This window comes from Sus scrofa, chromosome 2, assembly GCF_054392235.1.
Source record: "Sus scrofa isolate SSC_HxYL_T2T_F1_AM1 chromosome 2, Sscrofa_HxYL_maternal_Yorkshire_Landrace_v2.0, whole genome shotgun sequence".
Classification (NCBI taxonomy): Eukaryota; Metazoa; Chordata; class Mammalia; order Artiodactyla; family Suidae; genus Sus; species Sus scrofa.
This window is the reverse complement of record NC_139384.1, coordinates 3,069,700-3,086,703: the sequence shown is the minus strand read 5'-3', so window position 1 is coordinate 3,086,703 and position 17,004 is coordinate 3,069,700. Positions and strand designations below refer to the sequence as shown.

Sequence of the window (17,004 nt, the reverse complement as noted above, 5' to 3'; positions counted from 1 at the left end):
GTGGCTGGAGAACGAGGGGGGGGTTTTATTCATCTGTAACGTGCAGCAGTGTGGGGTCCAGTCAAAGCTGCTGTCTGGCCTTAGGGAAGAGATGTGAGCTGGTGGCTTGGGGAACTGGGTTCTAGATCCTGTGCAGTAACCGTATCTCTCTAGAAATGCACCCTGCTGCCCATGTGCTCCCTGAGTCACCCCTCTGCACTTTCCAACAGCAGCCACTGAGCTGGGTTTTATCCCAGCCACGTCGTGATCCCATCAGGAAGTGCCTTTCTTATATTATTTTTTAAAACCCAGAGTAGTAGAACTGTATTATTTTTAGCAGTATCAGAAATTAAAATGAATCCAAAGTGGAAACCTATCAGGATTATAGCAAACAGGAAGTGTATGCTAGCAGTTGAGGCAATAACTTCTGTTGGCGTTAGGAAGAAACTTCATACAGTTCTAAATCTCACTGTGGCTGAAAAATGGGCGGAGTTTCTTTGGCTCGTAAAATGCAAATCTTCCACCTTCCTCTCGGATTTCGCTGCAGCATTCAGAGGCCTCTTCCACCAGCCTGTCTGCGCCTTCGGATCTGCCCAGAGTGCCTCTCAGCAGCCAGCCTTCTGAGCTTCTTACCCTTAATCTTTTACAGACAGAATCATTCCCAAATGCCGGGGAAGCCTCGTTGGATCATTGTGTTTTAAGCAGAGCTTGGTGAACAGCTTCCACCTTCCCCTGGAAGAGAAGGTGTGTGCGCCATGAACACTCCAGCAGTCTCTCCCCTGGGCGGTCAAGGGTAAACCCCTTTGACGAGACAGGGCGAGACAGGGCGGCATGTCCTCTTGCGGGCTTGGCAGAGATCGGGCCAGTATTTTTCTGGGAGGGAATTCCTTGTTTGGGGGAAAAAGTCAGTTTCCAGCATTGCCTGTGGTCCAGAGAGGGGCAGGGGTCCCACGGGATGCTGAGTGGACGGCCTGGGACCTCCTCTCTGGGAGCCTCCACCTGGCCCTTCTGCCGCTTCCCTGGGTGGGAGCAGCCTGGGGGCAAGTTATCCCCTGGCGAAGCTGGCTTCCAGAACGATGGGAAAGGCTGGGCGCTGCTGGCGTTCTCCCGATGCGTCTGGGGGTGCGTCTGGGACGGTCGCAGGCCAAGGCATCTGCTTACACCTTGGCTTGAGGGGGGACCTGAGCCTCGCTGTCGCCGCCCCCCCTGCTGTGCGACTGGTCCCTAAGCAGCCGGAACTACAAGCTGCTGAAGTCCTGCAGGTGGGCAGCCCCTTCCCTGGGGCCGGGAGGGGCCCGGGGCAGACTTGGCTCGGGGAGGCCGAGGCGGGGGCAGAGCATCGGCTGTCCGGGCAGCCGCCCTCCGTCTGGAAGCGGCCCTGCCGGGCGAGGGTGTCCGGCCTTCCTGTCGGGGCTGAGCGGTCTGGCGGCTCTGGAAAATCGTGTCGAAAGGGCCCCCACCTGGGAAATTCTTGCCGAGCTTCGGCAACCAAGTCGGCGGGAACAAGGCTGGAGGTGGCCGTGCCTGGGCGTTGACGTCCTACCTGGTGGCACACGACTCCCTGCCCAGGTGACATGACAGGAGTTGTGTCTGGACGTTGGAGAGCCCTGTGTTTGCTTTGAACTGGCCACCCGCCGGGGCTGGGCTGATGCGCCCAGATCGGGGGCTCAGGCTTGTCCCGTCTGGTCTGCACGGAAGGCAGTGTGGTGGCACAGGAGGCGAGACCTGGGCGTCCTCAGTGTGGACGTGGCGTGGTCAGTTGAGTGGAGATAAGCTCTCACTTGAAGTGTTAGGAGTCCCTTTTGCAGGGAATGAGTCGGTTCTCATGGGTCGTTTTCTCTTGAAACCCCTAAAGGCAGCTCTTGCCTTTGAAGTTACGAAAAGGTCGCACACGCTCCGGTGCAGCCGCGTGAGTGTTCCGACCACAGATAAAACGTGGAGAATTCCAGGCCCTGCCAAGGGAGGGAGGACGAGGCCGACTTCAGGGTTTGCTAGCGCAGGAAGCTGGCTTGGCATCCCCTGGGCTCCCCAAGCAGAAGGCAGAGCCACCCTCGCGATAGACGCGTCCGAGGCCGCGTTAAGAGCAGCATTGCTGGGTGTCCCGTCACCCGAAGTCGGAACGGGTGCTTTTTAAGGACCCTCAGTTGGGATGGCACCCCTCCGGCAGGATTTTTAAGGACCCCCAGTTGGGATGGCGCCCCTCCGGCAGGATTTACCGTCGGTGCTGTTGAGCACATTCACGGCCGGGCAGCGCTGTCCTCGGGTCCCCAGGGGACGGAAGGTCTAACGGAGGGAGGACGTGCACGCGTGGCTTTTTATCTCGGTTCATCTTCTGGGCACTTGCTCCCCCGCGAGGAGGCCGGGAGGGCGTCTCGGGGCTTCCGGTGCCGTTTGATGGCAGTGTCAGGGCGTCCCCACGTCTCTTTGCTCCTTGTGCTGTCACGCAGGCATGGGGGGGACACGGGGGGATGCGGGGCGGCCGGACCATGTGGCTCCCCCCGCCCCCGTGCCGTCTGGGGCTCTGGGGCCTCCGCGGCGCGGGCCATTGGCCTCCGAGGACGGCTGCCCCGGGCCTCTGTGACGCCACGCTGCCCTTTCAGATGTGGAAGGCTTCGGCGGGCCACACCGTGTCCATCGCCCAGGACGACGGGGGAGCCGACGACTGGGAGACCGACCCCGACTTCGTGGTACGAGGCTCCAGCCGGCCGGCCTGCGCCTCTCCCCGAGCTGCCTTTCCCAGGCTTCTGTTGGGGCGGGGGGCTGGTGGCTGGTCGGTTTTACAGGGCGAGCTGGTTTGTTGTTCTTTTCAGAATGACGTGAGTGAGAAAGAGCAGAGATGGGGGGCCAAGACCGTGCAAGGGTCCGGGCACCAGGAGCACATCAAGTAAGAGACTTTGGTTTGTTTCTTTTTTGTCTTTTTAGGGCCACACCCGTGGCATATGGAGGTTCCTAGGCTAGGGGTTGAATCAGAGCTGTAGCCGCAGTGAGGGATCCGAGCCGCGTCTGCAACCTGCACCACAGCTCACGGCAACGCCGGATCCGTGACCCCCTGAGCGAGGCCAGGGATCAAACCTGCGTCCTCATGGATGCTAGTCGGGTTTGTTAACCACTGCGCCACGACGGGAACTCCACACAAGAGGGTTTGTGTGAAATGACGTCCTGACCGACGGCGCGAGGCCGCAGGGAGCGGCCTCCTCCCCGATTCTCACATTGGGCGCCGCGAGCGTGACGATGAGCGTGAGGCGTGGCGTGTGTCTGGATGGAAGTGTGCGTGTGTGCGTGTGTGTGCACGGGCGTGCTCCGTGCCTTAAGACCTCGTGTGCAAACGACCTCTCTGCGGGTCGTTCTAGAGCCTCTTCTCAGCCTGTGAGTTTCAGCAGGAACACGGGTCCCAGCCCCGCTTTGTGCCGACGGGACGTTTGCTAAAACAGGCCTCTCTCCGTGTCTCTGAACACCTTAGACCCCAGCCACCCCCCTGGATTTTTATTACTTTGTCTCTTTCTATTAGTTTCTCCCTGTCTGTTGAATTCTCAGCACTGTATTCTCATAAAGCCCAAGACAGGAGGCCGAGTGAAGCCTGTCATTGTTCCTGCCTTGGCACCATCTCAACGTGCCACCTCGGGCAGCTTGTCTTCTCGTCAGGAAGTGTAGCTAAAGGGACTTCCAGAATGTGCCCAGATTTGTTTCAGGCTGTGCTGGCCGTGAGGCTGTCAGCACGGACCAGTGACCTGCTTCGGTCATTTGCAAAAGTTTGTCTTCCTTGGTCCTCGTAGCTTCTTTTTTGTGGCTGTACCTGTGGCATGTGGGTGTTCCGGGGCCGGGGAACAGATCCGAGCCGTAGCTGCCCCTGTGCTGCAGCTGCAGCATCACTGGATCCTTTAACCCACTGCTGTGGGCCGGGGGTCTAACCTACGCTTCTTCCGCCACCCGCACTGCCGTGCTTGGATCCTTAACCCACTGTGCCACAGCGGGAACTCCACCGGCCCTTGTATCTCTGCCATAAAATGGAGGTGTTCTCGGCTGATAAAGGTTCTGTAAATTGTCCGGAAGGGAGGTGAGTCTGCAGCGCGGGCGTTTTGGACGTAGGTCTTCCTCCCGCCCTGACTGGCCACACCCACGCCCTCCACGCAGACCCCTTAAGGGCCTGGGGGGTTCCCGTTGTGGTTCAGTGGGTTAGGACCCTGGCCAGTGTCTGTGACGATGCAGGTTCGATCCCTGGCCTTGCTCAGTGGGTTAAGGATCTGGTGGTGTTGCAAGCTGTGGCACAGGTTGCAGAGGTGGCTCCTGTCCTCAGTGGCTACGCCTGTGCTGTAGGCTGGCAGCTACAGCTCTGATTGAACCCCTACCCTGGGAACCTCCTTAGGCCACGGGTGCGGCCCTAAAAAGACAAAAAAAGGAAGGGCCTGGACAGAGAGGCTTGTCGGGAGCTGCCTCGGGTTGTCTGTGAGAGTTAGGCCGCCTTCTACCTGCTTTGTCACTCGTGCCCCTCTCTTCTGTCCAGATGTGTTGGGGAGGGCAGGTTGGAGCAGACCCCCCCTGGGCAGGTGGCCTCCGGGTTGGGTAGGGTTCTGAGAGGACATGGGGACAGGGCTGTCGTTGGTGCCCTGTGGGCCTTCCAGGTTCCGGCCATGCTGGGCCTCCTTCCCCTGTTCGTCAGGCGCCCGGCTGGGTCTTTTTAGGGCCGAAGGTGCAGCATATGGAAGTTTCCAGGCTAGGTAGGGGTCAAATTGGACTGCAGCTGCCGGCCTGCGCCACAGCCACAGCATTGTGGGATCCAAGCCACATCTGCGACCTACACCGCAGCTCACGGCCACGCTGGATCCTTAATCTACTGCGCGAGGCCAGGGATTGAACCATATCCTCATGGGTACTAGGTGGGTTCTTAACCCACTGAGCCACAATGGGAACTCCCCCGGCTGCTTCCTAAGCTGCAGTGCTGGGCTTGTTCGGATGGTGAGGTGTGGACGTGGGTGTCTCCCAGGCAGAGAGGCACCACGTGAGGTGGCCTTCATGCTGCTCCGGCCTCCTGACCGTGACAGCTGCAGCGGCCCCTGGCCTGCCTGGTGTTGGCACCTCACGTGGGCTGTTCCACTGTCCCAGTGTTCAGGGTACAAATGGCTTTTACGTTGTAAATTCCGAGAGTGTTTCACTTCACCTTTGCATAGAAAGTGGAGTCCTTCAAGTAAAGAGACTCCGTCTAACTGTTGGGCGTCTCTGGCCTCTGTCCGGGGGCGTCTGGACAGAACCTGCGGGGCTGTGGCTGTGTTTGCCCCTCAGCTTCGGCTGACATTGGTAGAACCAGCTGTCCTGGCTCAGGCTTCTGCTGAATGCCGAGCGGCTTTGTCCATGCGGGAGAGAGGCCACGTTTCAGCGTGGCTGCCTGCCTGCCTGCGTGCGTGCGTGCGTGTGTGTGTGTTGGGGGGACCCACCGTGTGTGTTCAGATGAGGTTCTTTTTTCCATTCACTTGCTCGTGACTCTGCGAGCCCGGAGTCGGGGGAGGCGGGATCTGGGCCGCGAGTGAGGACGCGGTGCGGGTTTGCAGAGAGAACGTCCCGTCCCCGTTCTTGCCCCGCGACGCCGGCACGCCGGGCTCTGAGCGGATGGCGCCGCCCCGCCTCTTCCCTTCCAGCATACACAAGCTGAGAGAGAACGTGTTTCAAGAGCACCAGACCCTCAAGGAGAAGGAGCTCGAGACGGGACCCAGAGCCTCGCACGGCTACGGAGGGAAGTTCGGCGTCGAGCAGGACAGGATGGACAAAGTGAGTGCGCGGCCGCGTCGTGGGCAGACCTTTTCCTGGGCCGGGGAGCTGGGAGTCCGCCCTGGGAACGAGATGGGCCAGGGGTTGACCTCACCTGTGACGTGCGCCTCCTTTTTAGAAGCTTCTTTAGGGTTCTGAGCTGCTGGGGAGCGGGGGTGTGCAGGGGGCCTGGGGCAGGAGAACAGGCCTCCCAGGGGGCAGCCCGGCCACCAGGCAGAAGCCTGGAGCAGCCTGGCTGCAGGGGTGTGTCCCCCCGGGGGTGTGCGGGGTCCCCAGTGGGTGTGTGCGAGGTCCCTACCAGATGTGCCAGGTCCCCAGCATGTGTACGAGGTCCCTGGTCAGGGGGGTGCAGGTGCCAGTCTGCAGTTGAGGCCGCGGGTCTTGTTTCACGTTGTGGGAGAGAATTCAGCCCACAGGCCCGCTGTTGTCCTTCGTCAGCCTCTGGTGACCTTCAGAGAAGAGCCTGGGCCCCAGCAACAAGCTGCTGCCCGGTGGGCTAGGGGCAGCCACGTCCTCGTAGGTGAGATAGGTTTTAACGGATGCCACGGCCGGCACGCGAGGTCTCCTCTGCCCTCCAAGGAGGGCGCACGTCCGCCTGGGGCTGGTTCCGCCCGGCAGAGAGGACGGCGGAGTCATGTGCGCGTCTGCGGTGAGGCGGGTCGCTGTTGCGCAGGTGGCCCTGGAGCCGATCGCTCGCTGGGCTGGGAACCCGAGATGCCGGCCTTTATTCCGTGTGGCGGTGTCCGCTGGGGTTGGGTTCCCGACTGTAATTCCACACTTGCCCCTTGTGCGGATGGGACTGGCGTCTGAGCTGGCACCACCGGGCCGTGGCACAGGCTGCTGCCCACCCCCGGTCACCAGGGAGCAGCCCCGCAGGGCTGAGATGGGAGGGGGCTGCAGGGGGCGGGTGCTCCTCAGTGACTGTCAGCCCAGGGGAGGGCTGGACAGCAGACAGGGCGCCGAGCCGCCCTGCATCTCACAACGTCTGGTGGCTTCTAAGAGCACGCGGGCCACCCCGGGTGTGTCCGCAGCAAAAGCATTGAGTGGGTAGAAGCCCTTCAGACCCCAGTGCTCGCAGGGTACCAGGGACTTGAAGCCGGCGGGAATTGCGGGCACCTTTGGTTCTCAGCTCTGGGTTGGAAAAACGACACGTCAGGGAAGATGTTGAAAATCTCCGGGAAGCGCTGGGCGAGGCCCACGGGACTGCTGTCACTTTGGCTTCTCTGCTGCCGAGGGCGCTGCCCTGTGCCGGCCAAGTCTCAGCCCCCAGGCCCTCTGCCCAGGCCTCCCTTCGGCAGGCGGCTGCCTCTCGCGGGCCTTCCAGAATGAAACACAGGCGGAGCCAGCACGCACGTGGCAGGGGGCGAGGACGGGACGGCGGAGCAGCCCCGGGATCTGGTCTGCATGGTGGTCGGAGCATCTTACACCCCTCCTTCAGGCTCTAGGGGGGCTGTGGTCCCCAAGCCAGGCCTCTTCCTCGACAGCCACAGCGGGGACCAGTGTGTACCTTCGTGCTGCTGGCAGCGCTCTGCCCGGTGCCCACTGTCTGGTAGTAGTCCATATAAGAGCGAGGGCAGTTGGGGGACAAAGCCGCTTTGACCAAAAAGCTGGAGAAACTGCTGAGCCATCGCTCTGGCCGTGTCTTCAGAACAGCGCTGTGACCTTCTCGTGGTGAAGGACTGCGCCGGGGACCCTCCGGGTGCGCTGCCGCTTCCATGTTCGTCTGCCAGTGTTTTGGGGGTGAGACCCTGGCAGCTGCGGTGGCTGGTCTCTGCCATCGGGATTTGCAGGGGCTCCGTCTCTGGGGCTGGGCACCCAGCGATGGGCATCGGAGCGGCCCCCGGAGGAAAGCAGCGGTTCCAAACCCACTCGGCCCCTGGCCTGTGGCCGGCGTGGACAGCTGGTGCTGCTCTTGTAGGCCCTGACCAGCGTGTGAAGTGCTGCGTGGCCGGGCAGCGCCCCCCTGTAGGAGGTGGCGGGGGGCCCTCCGGGGTTGGGGCTGACTCGCCGGAGGAAGAATTAAGGTTCGGTCGTGCCGCCTCCTCGCCCGGCACTGGGTCACATGTTGGTGACGTGTCATCCTGTGTCCTCGATGTCTGTGGGGGGTTCCATGGCCACTGGCCATCCTGCTGAGGCAGCAGGTCTGGCTCCTGGTGCCCAGCTCCAGGGGTGAGGAGCCTGTGAGGCTGGAGCAGGCGGGGGCCGCGCAGAGTCAGGGGGAGTCCGTTCTGTCTGCTTTGCCGCAGCCGTGGGGCCCCAGGCAGCTCCTGAACTTGCTGTGTGGCTGCAGCACGGAAGCGGCCTTAGAGCGAGTGGGAGGGGACAGCGTGGCTGTGTCCCAAGAAGCTTTCTTCCCCAGACGCTGGGGTGCCGGGTGTGCCCCGCGCCGCCGTTTGCTGACCGCGTAGCAAACGCTGTGGAAAGCCGGGGGCCGGCTGCTTGGACAGGAGGTGGCCTTGAGCAGAACGTCACCAGGCTCACTCCCTTCTCTGTCAGCGGTGCTGCCACTGCGGTGACAGGCCCTGCTCCACCCTGGACGCTTGAGTGGTCGTTGTCAGCAGCTTTCCTGTGAGGGACCTTAGGCAAGCTGTAGGCTCCGTGGTTTCTGGGTGGGGACCGGCCCCCTTCTTCACTCCCAGTCACGTCAGGAGCCCCCACTTGGGCCGGGGCTCCTGGGCAGCTTCTGGGGAGCTTGAGAGGGAGAGAGTGCGGTGAACGCTGGACCGGGCGCCCGGAGTCAGCCCCGCGCGCCTGCCCAGGGCTGTGACGTTGCGATGCCCTGGGCGTCAGCCCCCTGGGCCAGCTTCCTTGTGGAGTGGTTTCAGCCGGGGTCGCCCACACTGACCCGAAGCGGGGGCTGCCCCCGAGACCTTGTCTGGGGAGGGAGGGCTCCAAGGTGGGGACACTGGCGACCGTCTGATTCTTGGTTTCCGCGACCTGTTCCAGTCGGCCGTGGGCCACGAGTACCAGTCGAAGCTTTCCAAGCACTGCTCGCAGGTCGACTCCGTCCGGGGCTTTGGAGGCAAGTTTGGCGTCCAGGTGGACCGCGTTGACCAGGTGAGCGAGGCCTGTGGGCCCCTGGGGCCCCTCCTTGTAGGTGGGAGCTCGCTGCCAACACCGACGTGCAGCCAGGCCTGTCCTCCAGACCTGCAGGGGTGTCGCAAAGGTGCCTCGACTGGGTCAGCAGGGCTCAAGGGGCCCCTTCCCAGCTGCTTTGGGACGAATGGTCCTTAGGAGGCGAGAACAGGGAAGGGCCAGGGCGTTTTGCACTGGTTGCTGTAGCAACCCCGAGTTGGTCTCTCTCATCAGATGGCCCCGGGAGCCTTACGTTTGCCCGAGAATGCCAGTGGGGGCTGTTGAGGATGCAGACATGGCAGAGCGCCCCCACGCCTACTCCCAGGGCTGTGCTCAGCGCCCACATGCCGTTTGGGCAGCTTGAGCCCCAGCCTGTTCTCCGAGTCCCCCGAGTCCCTGGCCCGGGGCTGTCAGCCCCTTTTCTGGGTTTTCGCAGTTGAGAGCCTGGATCAGGGAGCTCGGCTTGGCCATGTCAGGCCCGGGTCCACACCTGCCAGTCTCCTAGGCCATGTGCCGTGCCCGCCATGGTGCCGGCTCGCTGCCGTTAATGTCCCTCTCCTGGAGCCCGTTTGAGGAGCCAGCTGAACTGGGCAGCCCCCAAGCTTTGGTGAATGTTTCACGGGGCGCAGGTGCTGAGCCCCAGGGCCTGGGCATCAGCGGCTCAGGAAGTCAGGGGTCAGGAAGAAGATGCTCCAGGTTTTCTGCAGCATCCTGTGCATCGTGGCCGCGGAGTAACTCTTTCAGAGGCATTCGAAAGTGCGTTTCCTGTTTTCTGTCCCTGCAGTCGGCCGTGGGCTTTGAGTACCAGGGGAAAACTGAGAAGCACGCCTCACAGAAAGGTACGAGGTGGGGGCGCAGGTGACATCCGGAAGGCAGCCCCGCCCGGCCGCCAGCAGGAGGACGCGGTCACTGGAGGCCTCGCCTCGCCCTGGAGCAGGGGTCACCGTGGGGGGGACATGGCTCTTTTCTCCGGGCTCTGGGTCAGCTGGGTATCATGTGACGGCGAGGTCCCCACATCTTGTGTCCCCGAGCAGCAGCCACGTTGCAGCAGATGCTCCCTCCCTCTGTCTGAGCAGCCTGGTCCCCTGAGAGGCTGGCTCTTTACTTGGCAAAACTACCTTCCCTCCAGGGACGGGTCCCGGAGCCTTAGAGGACTGAGGGTTTTGCCGCGCACCTGCGGTCCTTGACGTGCCGTCGGCTGACCCTCACCGAGTCGTGCTGGCCTCGGGGAGCCTCGTTTAAACCAAAGCCTGGCCCTTCCTCAGAGCCCGTGAGGCCTGCTGTGCAGGCTTGTTTACTCCTGCCTCTTGCAGGTCCTCGGATGCCCTGGGGAAGTAGCTGGGCCTGTGAGCACGCTCGGCCCGGCCTGCCCGGTCCCCTGGCTTGCCCTGTTGCATCCAGTCTTTTCTAGAAAGGGTTTCAGGCTGTGCAGCTTCCGTTGTGCACTGACCTCCGCTTGAACGGTTCCTTCCCCGGTGGGACTGCGGCTCCTTTCTGTCCTCCGGCAGTCAGAAGGGGCCAGGCTGCAGGGCACAGGCGGCATCCAGTGTCGCTCATGTGAGACACTGGGTGGTGACTCGTGCATTTTAAAATGTGTGCTCGTCTGTGTGAGTAGATAACCCACAGAGACCTACCACGGGCGCAGGGAAGGCCGCACGATGCTTTGTGATATCCTGTAACGGGAAAGAGCCTGAAAAAACACTTATGTCCGTGCGTGCCTCTAACCGCGTCGTCACGCCCTGCCCCAAACTCAGCTCCACGTAGTAGATTGACTGCGCCCCAATAAAATGCGAGCAAAAGAACTAAAACAAGTCACACGTAAACTGCTTTGCCCGTAGAAAGGGCTCATCTAATGACTTGATAAAGGCGCTTTCATAATTGGAAAGGAAAATAAGAGCTGTGCTTGATCTCTTGGTGAGTTGTCACTTGAGACCATGTCTTGCTTAGTTTCAGTTTATTTTATTTTTTTTCCCACACCTAAGGCATGTGGAGGTCCCTGGGCCAGGGATCAAACCTGCTTGAGAGCAGTGACCCAAGCACTGCAGGCACGAGGCTACATCCTTAACCCTCTGAGCCACAGGAAGATCCCGTTTTTATTTATTTTTGTTTTTTTGGTCTTGTTGCCATTTCTTGGGCCGCTCCTGCGGCATATGGAGGTTCCCAGGCTAGGGGTCCAATTGGAGCTGTAGCTGCCAGCCTGCGCCAGAGCCATAGCAACATGGGATCCGAGCCGCATCTGCGACCTACACCACAGCTCACGGCAATGCCAGATCCTTAACCCACGGAGCAAGGCCAGGGATCGAACCCGCAATCTCATGGTTCCTAGTCGGATTCGTTAACCACTGCACCACGACGGGAACTCCCCGTTTTTATTTTTAAAATGTTTTTGGCAGTTCCCATTGTGGCTCAGTGGTAACAAGCCTGACTGGTAGCCTTGAGGACATGAGTTCAATCCCTCGCCTTGCTCAGAGGGTTAGGGATCCACGGTTGCCGTCAGCTGGGGTGTAGGTTGTAGACGCATTACGGCAGCCGCCGGTGTAGCTGCAGCTGATTTGACCCCTAGCCTGGGAACTTCCGGGTGCTGTGGGTGTGGCCCTAAAAAACTAAATAAGCTTTGATTGGAGTAGAGGTGTTGGGCAGCGGTGTAGTCCTCTTGGCTGTGCCGCAGGGACTCGGGCACGTGCACGGGCACACGTGTGCTCCTTCTCTGGGTCTCCTCCCGTGTGGGTCGTCACAGTGTAGCGGGGAGAGCCCCCTGTGTTGCACAGCAGTCTGTGAGGCCGCCGCTCCTGTCCAGGAGCTCGCCCGCGTCGCCCCCCCAGGCTGCGTGTTGAACCAGAGGGACCCTCCTGGGTCAGGCCCCTTTGCTCGATCCCCTGCTGCCCTGTCTCTGCAGATTACGCGAGTGGTTTTGGCGGCAAGTACGGCGTGCAGTCCGACCGTGTGGACAAGAGCGCGGTGGGCTTCGACTACCAGGGCAAGACGGAGAAGCACGAGTCGCAGAAAGGTGGGCCCTGCGGACGGCCGGCAGCCCAGCCCAGCGCGGGCTGTCCCGGCACAGGCGCCTCCTCCTCCCTGTTGTCAGTGGGTGTCTGTTATGGTTACATGCCTTTCTCCTCCTTCCTCTGCCTTTTTCTCTTTCTCTCTTTTTCTCTCACCACACTCGCAGCATGGGGAAGTTCACGGTCTAGGGACTGAACTCAGGCCACTGCAGAGACAGCACTGAATCCGTAACCCGCTGCACCGCGGCGGTATCTCCTGACTTTATGTTTTTGATCCATGCTGCCACCTTGTCCCTAGAAGCCATCCTGCCTCTCCGTGCACTAGGCCATGCATGTACGGCCTTTTGTCCCCCGAGGTGGTGCTCGTGGAGGTTGACTTAGGAGACTCAGCCCCCACTGCCGAGGTCCTGCTTTGTTGGCGCTTCTGTGTTGTTTGCTTTGTTTGGCCTGCACGTTTAAATCTGAGAGTAATTGCCAACGTATAAACCGAGGGCTCACATGTTTTCAAAACCCCACATTTTAAGAAACAGGAGTAAAAGGCACACCGGACCCACCCTGGGCTTGGCCTTTCCCGGGGAGCCGCCGTGGGCCTGAGGGGCCCCGGGTGGGGAGGCCCGCTTGCCCCGAGCGCTTGGCCTGCCGCGGGATTGCGGTAAACTCGGCCCTCTCTCTGCTTGAAAACAGCCTCTGCTCCTCTGCCCTGTGGGCCCCCCGCTAATCAGGTCCTGCTGTGGATCCTGTCCACTTTTGCCAGATTTTCTCCCCGAGATGCCCTCGAGGAAGAATAAATACGCCTCCGGGAAGTCGGGGAGCAGAGGCCGAAGTGCCTGGAGCAGCATGGCTCCTGGGCAGCCCCAGGCCTTCCCGGGAGGGATTTGACTGTGGCTTTGGTTCATTCTACTCCGTTAGGGAGTCCGAGGCGGAGCCCTGCCTTAGCAGAAGAGGACCCGCGTAGAAGAACGGAGGTTCCCGCAGGACGTTCCACGTCGAGCCTGCGCCGCTGACTTTAGCTTAGGACGCAGAGGCCTTTGCACAGCTTGCTTCCCTAGCTCACCCTGCCCTCAGCCACCCTGTGTAGACTGTTAGTTCTCACTCCCTTTTGGAATGAAGGGCAGATGCCATAGCAGTTAGTCCGTCCTGGTCACTTCTCCTCATAGACCTGTTACTACATATAGATAACGCTGGAAAACTTTCCACTTTCGTGATCTCTCAGTGACCCGCAAAGGTGTTTGGTCTGTTTCTGTTGCTGTTTTCCTCTGGCCACCCCATAGCATACAAAGCTCCTGGGCCAGGGATCAGATTTGAGCCGCAGTTGTGACCTATACCACAGCTGCGGCAACACTAGATCCTTTAACCCTGGAGTTCCCTTTGTGCCTTAGCAGTAATGAACCTGACTGGTATCCACGAGGACTCAGGTTCGATCCCTGGCCTCGCTCAGTGGGTTGAGGATCTGGCGTTGGCTGTGAGCTGTGGTGTAGATGGCAGACGCAGCTTGGATCCCATGTTGCTGTGTCTGTGGTGTAGGCCGGCAGCTGCAACTCCGATTGGATCCGTAGCCTGGGAACCTCCATATGCCGTGGGTGCGGCCATAAAAAGGATCCTTTAACCCACTCCACGGGGCCAGGGGTCGAACTTGCATCCCAGCAAAGCAGAGGTGCCACCAGTCCCACTGAGCCACGTCGGAAACTCTTGGTTTGTTTTTCAAGATTGAGTGATAGGAGTTCCCGTTGTACTCAGCAGGTTAAGAACCTAACTAGTATCCGTGAGGATGCAGGTTCAATCCCTGGCCTGCCTCAGTGGGTTGAAGGATCTGGCGTTGCTGTGAGCTGCAGTGTAGGTCACAGACCCGGCTCGGATCCTGCATTGCTGGGGCTGTGGGTGTCGGCCGCCAGCTGCAGCTCCGAGTGGACCCCTAGCCTGGGAAGCTCCACGTGCTGAGGGTGTGGCCCTAAAAGGACGAAATAAGGAAATAAGATTGAGTGCTGAAAGCGCGCTCTCAGACTGCTAAACCGCAGCGCGCTCGCGGCCTTGCTGGTGTCTGAACCGCCCCTTCCTTGTTTGCAGACTACTCCAAAGGCTTCGGCGGCAAGTACGGGATTGACAAGGATAAAGTGGACAGGAGTGCCGTGGGCTTTGAGTATCAAGGCAAAACGGAGAAGCACGAGTCCCAGAAAGGTGTCTTCCATTGTCCCTCATTCCCCACCACCTGGCGCGGCAGGTGTAGGCCAGAGCCAAGTGGAAAAACCCAACAGAAGCAGCAGCCTTCAGAGGCGAGGGCTCGCTCTCTTAAGCGGTGAACTTGAGAACCGCAGATCCGAAAACAGCAGTTGCGTTAGAAATCCGGTCTTTACACTTGCTTTGGCTCTGCCGCGGCGGCTGTGTCGCACGTCCGTGTCGCACGTCTGTGTTGGTGAATGGTGAGAGCGGGAGGGCTCGTCAGCCGGGTCAGGCTGCCTGCCTCGCGGCTGCTCATGCGGGCACCCGTCCGTGTGCATCCGAGGTGCTGAGGTCATGGGCAGGGTGGTTTTCCCGACCCGCCCGGGGCGGCCCTCCTCTGGGAGGTCCCCGGCCTCGTCCCGAAGGGCTGGGCGCAGCGGGTCGAGCGCGCGCTCCCTGTGCCGCAGGCCCCGTTAACACCAGACTGGCCTCTCTTGTCCCGTAGACTACGTGAAGGGCTTCGGAGGGAAGTTTGGCGTGCAGACAGACCGACAGGACAAGTGTGCCCTCGGCTGGGACCACCAGGAGAAGCTGCAGCTGCACGAGTCCCAGAAAGGTACGTCCCCGACGGCCTCCGAGGAGCTCGTTTGCGTTTACAGGTCCGCTCGCGCCCAGGAGGCCGCCCTCCCTGTTGGAGGGGGGCCTCTGCCTCCCGCGGTTTGGAAGGAAGCCCCTCCTCGCGGGGAGCCTGTGTCGGGAGCCCCTCTGAGCGGCCTGGCCCTGCCCGCGGGCCGGCCCGCGCCGCGCGCTCCCGCTGCCGCTGCCGCTGAGGACGCGTCTGACCCCCGCACGTGCTTGGACGACGCTAACCAGACCTGTGTTTCCTCTCTCGGTTGTCTTCCCCACTGTGGCTCGTGGATTTTCAGATTATAAGACTGGTTTCGGAGGCAGATTTGGTGTTCAGTCCGAGAGGCAGGACTCCTGTGCTGTGGGGTTTGATTACAAGGAGAAACTGGCCAAGCACGAGTCCCAGCAAGGCACAGTTGTCCCCCCCGCCCCGCTCCCCCTCCCCCGGGCTGCCGCTTCTAGCACAGACCCCAGGGCTCAGCCCCCGAGGCACCCCGTCCCCGGCGGGCCCCTCGGGCACCTCCCCGCCCCGGGTTGCAGACTCGTGCCCCTCTCCCTGCTCGTTTTTTTCTCTCCCGTGACCTGCGGGGTTTGCGTTTGGCAGAAGCAGGCGTGAGGTGGCAGGTCAGGTCGGCCTAACCCGGGACGTGACGGGTTTCTGGAGCGGGGCTCGGGCTGCAGCTCCCGCTGCTGACCGGACTTCTCGAGCGTTGAGGGAGCCGCCTTCCTGCTTCCGAGACCAGGCGAGACGCTTCTGGTTCAGCCCGATCGCTGGCCGAGGACCAGAGGGCGGCGGGCGTGTCCGCGTGGCTCTGTGTCTCCCTGTGGTGGCATCTCTCGGCCTTCGTGTTGTTTTCCTGACGACACCACCTGGGTCTGACTCTGGCACAGACCCAAACAGTGCAGACATGCAGCTGAAAATCGACGGCCAGGCTCCAGGCGGACGCTGGGCGTCCAGGTGGCTGGCACGCTTGTGCCCAGAGCAGTTACCCTGTGGCGGCCACACTCACGCTGGGTCCTCGTCCTCACGTCCCAGGGTCGAGTTCCGGCTCTTGGTCCTGGTGTCCGGGGGGGTGGGGAGAGTTCCCTGGGGAGTGCCCGGCAGACCGCGTGGCTGTGGTCTTGGCCCTGCGTGGCGCTGGTTCACCACACGACCATGTGACTGTCCCGTCCGTCGTGACATGAGCCTTGGGCTGGTAGAAGTCCTTGGGGATTTTTTTTTTTCTTTTAAAAAGCAGAAAAAAAAAAAAAGGGCAAGTCTGCATTGGCGCCTCCTTTTAAGCACTTGGTAGAGCAGGACGGGGAGGCTGGGGGGCCCGCTGCTGGGCCAACTGTGCTAGGAGCTGGCACCCTGCCCGCCAGCCGCCCCTGCACGTCCACCGCACCCCCCCATGCCCACCCCCTCACCCCCGGCCCCTAGCGCGGGAGCATGCCACACCCCTGCCCTGCCCCACTTGCTTGGCCAGGGCGCCTGGTCCGGTGCTGTGGTTTCTGCTGTGGTTTGTGTCGCCCCGCCCCGGTGCCTTCGCGGCTGTTTCTGGATCTGTCCGCATGCTTCTGCTGGCGGCGGCCCCCGGCCCCCAGCCCCAGGGTAAGCACTGGCCGTGTCACGTTTCAGATTATTCCAGAGGATTCGGCGGCAAGTACGGGGTGCAGAAAGACCGGATGGATAAGGTGAGTGGTTCACGTCTGGGGGTCTGTGGTGGGCGCCGGGCGCGGGTTCTCAGAAGCACGGATGTCTCAGGCAGGCCCGTGGGTCACTAACATGGGGGCCGGTCTTTGTCTGCTGCGCTGTGGGTCCCCGTCACGTTTTGCGGGGAGGTAGCCCCCAGCCGTGCAGGTGCAGAGCCGGGCCACCGTCCCAGCCCAGGGCCGAGGCGAACACCGCCAGACCTGGGGCTGTTTGCGCCGAGAGTACTCAGTGGTAAACCATGGTGGACCTGGCTCCGTGTTCACGCTGGCCACGTGGCAGTGGCTGCGAACCCGCAGCATCTGTGTTGCTGCAGGAGGTCCCAGCAGCGTTTGCCCAGAGACAGATGGCTGGGTCCCGCCCCAGGGACCCCTCGTCACTCGGTTTCCGCGTCCCAGCGAGCCGGTCTGCAGCGCAGCGGAGGGCCGGTTTCCTAGTCCGAACTCTGGGCGTGTCGGGGCAGTAGACTTAGGGTCACCTTCGCTGTCCTGGAGGTGCCTGTCCCTGCAGCTGGGGGAGGGGCGCATCCCAGAGCCGCCCGCAGGCAGCTGCAGCCGTGGCCTGGATGCCCTCGAGTCCCAGACTCCTCTGTGGTCTGGGTGTCAGAAGAACCGGGCCTGCACTGAGCCCCACGGTTTCCTGGGGACGCCTGTGCTCACCGCGCGGCAGGACGGGCTGTGCTTCCCGGAAGGGCAGGCCCTCCAAGCTCGCAGA

General features: G+C 61.6%; 1 protein-coding gene across 39 annotated transcripts in view; it reads left to right on the top strand.

The window, feature by feature from the left end:
- CTTN (cortactin) overlaps window positions 1–17,004 on the top strand; it is a 29,677-nt gene that overhangs the window by 3,790 nt on the left and 8,883 nt on the right. For 8 of the 39 annotated variants that reach the window (XM_085010488.1, XM_021082654.2, XM_085010492.1 and 5 more), the window contains exons 2-11: window positions 629–723; window positions 2,580–2,666; window positions 2,790–2,863; window positions 5,610–5,739; window positions 8,686–8,796; window positions 9,599–9,653; window positions 11,711–11,821; window positions 13,881–13,991; window positions 14,479–14,589; window positions 16,219–16,274. In XM_085010488.1, coding sequence (XP_084866614.1) covers window positions 2,580–2,666; window positions 2,790–2,863; window positions 5,610–5,739; window positions 8,686–8,796; window positions 9,599–9,653; window positions 11,711–11,821; window positions 13,881–13,991; window positions 14,479–14,589; window positions 16,219–16,274 — 846 coding nt within the window. In that variant the 5' untranslated portion in view covers window positions 629–723. Of the gene's footprint in view, window positions 1–628; window positions 724–2,579; window positions 2,667–2,789; window positions 2,864–5,609; window positions 5,740–8,685; window positions 8,797–9,598; window positions 9,654–11,710; window positions 11,822–13,880; window positions 13,992–14,478; window positions 14,590–14,899; window positions 15,011–16,218; window positions 16,275–17,004 lie in introns of all 39 variants that reach the window. The other 31 variants (XM_085010476.1, XM_021082648.2, XM_085010479.1 and 28 more) reach the window with 11 other exon arrangements.